This window comes from Cottoperca gobio, chromosome 15, assembly GCF_900634415.1.
Source record: "Cottoperca gobio chromosome 15, fCotGob3.1, whole genome shotgun sequence".
NCBI classification, from domain to species: Eukaryota; Metazoa; Chordata; class Actinopteri; order Perciformes; family Bovichtidae; genus Cottoperca; species Cottoperca gobio.
In genome coordinates, this window is record NC_041369.1 from 112,501 (window position 1) to 119,166 (window position 6,666).

The 6,666-nt window shown below is 42.3% G+C and overlaps 1 protein-coding gene across 1 annotated transcript; it reads right to left on the reverse strand.

Annotated features, from left to right (window-relative positions):
• Window positions 1-2,814: 2,814 nt before the first annotated feature.
• Window positions 2,815-5,016, reverse strand: lbx1a (ladybird homeobox 1a). Its single transcript, XM_029450325.1, has 2 exons — window positions 4,689-5,016; window positions 2,815-3,332 (listed from the first exon to the last, which is right to left on the reverse strand). Exons 1-2 carry the CDS (start codon window positions 5,014-5,016, stop codon window positions 2,815-2,817), a joined length of 846 nt encoding a protein of 281 aa, XP_029306185.1.
• Between the last annotated feature and the right edge of the window lie 1,650 nt (window positions 5,017-6,666).

Below are 6,666 nucleotides of genomic sequence, written 5' to 3' on the forward strand. Positions count from 1 at the left end.
GGAGTGCAGGGAGGTGTCCCCCGGCAGTCTAAGCCTATAGCAGCATAACTAGGGGCTGATCCAAGGCAAGCCTGAGCATGCCCTAACTATAAGCTTTATCAAAAAGGAAAGTCTTTAGCCTGCTCTTAAATTTGGAGAGTGTGTCTGCCTCCGGAACACAAACTGGAAGCTGGTTCCACTGGAGAGGAGCTTGATAGCTGAAGGCTCTGGCTCCCATTGTAGTCTTAGAGACTCTAGGAACCACAAGTAACCCTGCAGTTTGGGAGCGCAATGCTCTAGATGGTTTACAAGGTACTATGAGATCTTTAAGATATGCTGGAGCCTGACCATTAATTGCTTTGTAAGTCAGGAGAAGGATTTTGAATTATATTCTGTATTTTACCGGGAGCCAGTGCAGAGCAGCTAATACAGGAGTAATATGATCCCGTTTCCTTGAGTCTTAAGCGACTTTTTGGGACAACCTGATAACAATGAGTTGCAGTAATCCAGCCTTGAAGTAACAAATGCATGGACTAGTTTTTCTGCATCATTTTGAGACAGGATGTGTCTTATTTTTGCAATGTTACGTAGATGAATTTATCAGGGTGTTTTTAAGTCTTAGGCTCTTTTTAACCAAAGAAAGTCTGACTCTCTGCACTGGTTGTTGAAGGAGCCTCCAGGCTGGACATCAGCAGCAGCGACACAACCGGCCTGATGGTGGCGCTGTGCAGGTCCAGGACCCTGAACGATGCCCTGGGCCTGGGCTCTCTGCTGGGTCTGACCTCTATCTGGGTGTTTCAGAGGATGCTGCAGCTCTGGAGCCAGAGACTCTCTGGAGAGGAGAGGAGCTTACTCACCAAATACAGCCAGGGAAAGACTGATCCAGATCCAGCGGACTCGTTTCCAGAAATCTACCTGAGCCCAGGGCTGGGAGAACTGACCAGCCCCCTGCTCAAGGTCACTAACCCAGCAAAAATGTCGCTTCAGATGGTGCATTTGATGTTTGGGGTCTTTGTTTGTGGCTTTGTCGCACTTCACACATGGCATGCATCATGTGGCGGATGGCACTGTGGGATGTCTGTGGGTATCTGTGGCGTGGCTGTGTTGAGCTGTGGAGATGCAGTTCGGTGCAGTTGCACTGCAGATGCTTGAGGTTCGGTGTCTTGCGGTGTTGTCGGTTGTGTGGTGTGTGTTGGGTGTGGGGGAGTGCATTTTTAAAGTAATTGCACAAATGAAAAATATGTAAATAAAGTGTTTTTGAAAAATCTAAAATCTCTCTGTGTCGCTCTCTCCGTCTGTTTTTTCAATTTGTCTCCAAACTAATAGAGAAACATAATTTATCTATCTTTCAACTAAGAATTTATGAATAATACATAACCCAATTATTCCCATACATCCCAATGATGAAGACCGTGATGCAGTTAAAAAGTTTGGAAGAAATTGACTGAGAGTTTAGATTCGTCAATCTAGGAACCATTTTTACAAATATATTTGCATTGGAAATTACGGAAATAATTAACAAAATTCTATAAAAATGAGAATAGATATTTGCAGATTTTGTAGCATTCCTCAAGTAATTGTATCGCTTCATTACGTTACCGATAACAATGTTCCTGTGTGTATTTGTGCTATTTACTTAATATTTTTATTTTTATTTATATACATGATACCTGTATTTATACTAAACTACATAAGCAGTAGTGCAGCCGGCTGACGAAGAGCAGATAAATTGTGTGATTGAGAGTCAATTATTATTTCAATGCTCCTGCACTACATTCACATTCATAGCCGTGTTTTAACACAGCGGGCCCGTAGACCAGCGAGTGTTTCTGCTTTATGAGACAGAAAGGGGGCTACGTCGTTGAAAAGACTGGTTAAGTCAATCCATCAAAGTGACTCGTAATTGAGAGGAAAATCTGTAAACCACATGGCCTCTGAAACAATCTCCTCTGGCCGCCTTTGTCCGCTGAGAGCCGCCGGGCGGTGAGGCTGGAAGAAACGCTTGTCTCCGTATTGAGCACTGCTGGAGAGCGGCCCCCAGGGAACACGCACACGCACACGCACACGCACACACACACACACACACACACACACACACACACACACACACACACACACACACACACACACACACACACTCACACTCACACACACCGGGGCCTCTTCGCTCCAGATTGTGTTTCTCACAAAGGAAAAGGTTTTGAATGGATTTGACAAACGAAGCTGTTTCTGCGCCACCCTCTAACACGGACATCTGAAATATGATAAGACCAAAATGACCCCCTTGTTATACATTATACAAATGTATTCCATCGAAATAATTTATGGAGATGTGCGGACGGCTGGATATTTGCAAATGTTTTATTTTATTTTACACGGTCTGTATAGTTTACATTACAATGTGTACAATGTTATGCGTTCTGTATATTCTAAAGGCACTTAAGGGTTGTACAAATAATAATAATAATTATTAAATCGTGATTTATTACAAGCTATTAGTTACATATTTGTTGCGTGTGATTATCATTTCAGAACAATTATTATATCAAAAAGCTGAAAAGAGTCGGCTCGAGTTTATAAAAATATATTTGTAAAAGCCTGTGGAAAACTTAAAATGAAACATGCAGTGAAATATTTTAGTGATTGTAAGCACAACGAGCACCTGCATGTTTGCTTCTTACTGTCTCTCTGGAACACGTCACGCGTTATTTAAGCGCGCGCCTGTTCTTCAGCGGAAAGCGCGGGCCTGCTCTCAAACCAAAGCACAGAATGGGTCAAGCCAGAGTTTGTGTCTGCAAACATCGCGTTATTTGACACTTCACACGGTGACATACTTTAGTCATCCACGTCAATCTCTTCATCTTCATCCCCCGAGCAGCCCTTGTTGCTCAGCTGGTCTGTGTACCACGGCGATGGGGGTGAAGGAGGCGACATGGGTGTTCTAGTGGAGTTGAGGCTCCCGGTAGTGTCGTGGCGGGATCTGGAGGAGACCGGGTCGAGCTCAGAAACAGTCCTGGTGCCCATACCACCGGCCGCGCACTTCTCCAGCTCGGCCAACTTGGAGAGCTTTTCAAGGGCCACAGTGCCGGAGACCGTGGCTGACTCCACATCCGCTTTCATCTCCTCCAGGTCCCGCTTGAGCTTGGCCCGCCGGTTCTGAAACCACGTGATGACCTGCGCGTTGGTCAGACAGAGCTGCTGGGCGATCTGGTCCCGGTCCGCCGGGCTCAGGTACTTCTGGTAGAGGAAGCGCTTCTCCAGCTCGTAGATCTGGTGGTTAGTAAACGCCGTGCGGGACTTCCGCCGCTTCTTAGCGGTGTTCCTCTGGCCGAAGAGCGTCAGGCCATCTCGGCCTAAGAGGAAGGGACAAATTAGGTCACATAAAGTGAAACAATTAGTTATGGTTTCAACAAGCTATAAACCTGCATCCGAAAAATATATAAAGAGTCACTAAAAAGCTCTAAAGTAAAATAACTAATTAATGTTTGATCAATTAGATACAATTAAGTTAAAATACATTCGCCCTTTCGACATTTGTTCCTGCATGAAGATAGTTGCTTATTAAAAAGTAATTAAAACGCTTTTTTAAATAGGGAGCTGCTTATTTCAAATGCTTCTGCATTGCTAGATATGATATTGTAGAATCTGAATCAGAGTAAGGTTTATTGTCAAATATGTTTTCTCTTGCCTTGGTATGTGGTGCAGATAGATAGATAGATAGATAGATAGATAGATAGATAGATAGATAGATAGATAGATAGATAGATAGATAGATAGATAGATAGATAGATAGATAGATAGATAGATAGATAGATAGATAGATAGATAGATAGATAGATAGATAGATAGATAGATAGATAGATAGATAGATAGATAGATAGATAGATAGATAGATAGATAGATAGATAGATAGATAGATAGATAGATAGATAGATAGATAGATAGATAGATAGATAGATAGATAGATACTTTATTCATCCCGAAAATTTAAAAAGTATTATTATTATTATATTATTATTATATAAAAGAGATACATATTAAAACAAATATGTACAATATAAGTATAAGTGTAACATATACGTGTAGTATGTACAGTATTGTATACAGTAACACATGCTATTGTATGTTAATAAAATAAGACTGACATTGCATTTTAAAATTTTCGTTTACATTAAAATAATTGTATAATGTTTTTGTTATAGCTATTTTACGTATGAACACATTAGTGTGGTGCCTTAAGTAGTGCCTTAATGCAAACATTTGTGTCTTTAGTGTTTCACTAAATGAATAATATATTGAATGTAAGGTAAATTAGGTCCACTGTTACTGTACTTTTGTTTTACGCGAATTGTTTTTATTTGTTTTACTGCAGATTATTCTGGAATAAAAAACAACAATGACAAAAAAATATATATACAGTACTGTGCAAACGTTTTAGGCAGGTGTGAACAAATGCTGTAAACTAAGAATGCTTTCAAAAATATAAATTATAATTGTTTATTTTGATCAATTTACAAAATAATAAGTAAGCGAACCAACGAATATATAAACCTGTACACAATAAAAACGCGCTCGTGTTTCTCTTACTCAAGCACGCAAGCTACTACTTTTTTTCTTCTTCATTCTTCTTTAAAGCAGTTTTCAGATCAGAAAATAGTGCTATCGCAATACTAGTATCGTATGTATGATTCCCATTAAAAATCTTTTACCCTCGGCCGCTTGCAGAACGCTGACCTCCAGGCCCTTAAAGGTTTTGCTGGCCAGCTCCTCCAGCGCGCACAGCGGAGAGGTTTGACTGAGCAGCGCCCGGCCAGACAGGCTGTGACCCGCAGAGGGCATCTTCTCTCCTGGAGAAATGTGGTGCGCCACTCCGCTCAGGGAGTAGCTCCTTCTCACAGACGGTTTGTTGAGGATGTCCTCGATGCTGAAAGGTGTCAGCGGCTTGTTGGAGATGGCCTGTGGCGGGAGCTGATCCAGCCTCCGCTCCTCCATCTCCGCTGGGCATTTCGAGTCCACCACATCTGGAGTCGAGGCCATGGCGGCTCAGTGGGTCACACCCAACTGTGTAATTTAGAGAAGAGCAGACAGGCTGTGGTATAGTTGAGCAGACAGTACAGATGATCCACAGCTCGGATCACAGGTGCCTCTCCAGCCGCATGTCGGGCTGCAGGGACACTTCTCACTTCCAGTCCCCCTTGCCGCCCATCCACTTCTTTAGGGTGACGCACAACGAGGCATGAGCTGAATCCATCCGGGGAACGATGATGCACCAAGAGCAGCGGAGATTGACCTCCAGTAACAAGTTATTGCTCACAGAAAGACATACCATCTCTCTCTCTCTCTCTCTCTCTCTCTCTCTCTCTCTCTCTCTCTCTCTCTCTCTCTCTCTCTCTCTCTCATGGTGTTGCCAAAGCACAACATTAACATTAGGATTGTTATTCAACAAATATGTTCCTTATTTAATTGGAGGAAATGCAGTGTCAGCCTCACCTCATATTCTGTTTTATTTTGTGTTCTTCGGTTTGTGCTCACTGAGCCTGTACTTGGTTAGGATGCGTCTCTGCTTTCTGTCTCTGACAGTAGAGATATTCTGCCAATTCTTAATCTCTTTCTAGGACCAAATTATATTCTAGTCACTTTTAGTTTCTTCTTTCCATTGTTCTAAACAGTTTTATTTCCATTGTGTTATAAATAGTTTGACTGTAACAGTGTTTGTAGAGCAGTGCTGTTGTGAGACTGGTCAAGTGTGTCTGTGAGTGGCCCTCAGCCTCAGCACCAACCATAGGGGACTCTTTTCAAGCTTTTTATTTTATTGTATGCACTGCCTTGTTGAAACTCCTGATGCTGTTATAATACGGTATGTATAGCTCATAGTTTGTTTAATGATATGATTATTTATGGTAAACTGGTATTGGTTCTCCTGACGTCTGGGCCGTTTTGGAAAAATGATGACATTAGTTTTTTTCATATTTACTGCCAGGGCCCAGTTCATGCAGTACTTTTCTACTATGTCCAGCTGTTGTTGTAGTCCTTGTTCAGTAGGAGACAGTAGAACAAGGTCATCAGCATAAAACAGAAACTTCACCTCTCTATGTAGGAGGGAGAGGCCAGGAGCAGCACATTGATCCAACTGAACAGCAATTTCATTTACATTTACAAAAAAAATTATATGTGGATTTAAATTGCAACCCCCCCCCCCCCCCCCCCTTCTCTCTCTCTGCAGCAAGATAACAGGGAGTGGTAATTAGATGGCACAGTGGAGGGGAAGAGTCCAATTAGAAAGTAGAGCAGGCCCACTTAACACTTCCTCTCTAAAATTAGATAATTTGTCACACAAACAAACAAATGTTTCTCTCCGCATGATATTATCCCAATTTGCATACTTTTAGCGTAATTGGCAACACAATCTTCAGGCCAATTACACTCAGAAACGTAAAGGATAAACTCCCATAATACCTAACATCGGAGAGCGCACTGTGTTGTGTAGGGACACATACTAAATCGACATGATAGCACTGCAGAGAGACAGGCAGGGTGAGGGCATCACCCCGTCCTCCAAAGAGCACCATGCTATAACTCAACAGCAGAGAGCACGGCTCTCACAGCACGGAGGGCCGGAGAAAAAGCTTAGGACACATTTGATTTGAACTAACTACAGTCTCTCTGGAGCAACTCAGGGTTAAGTAC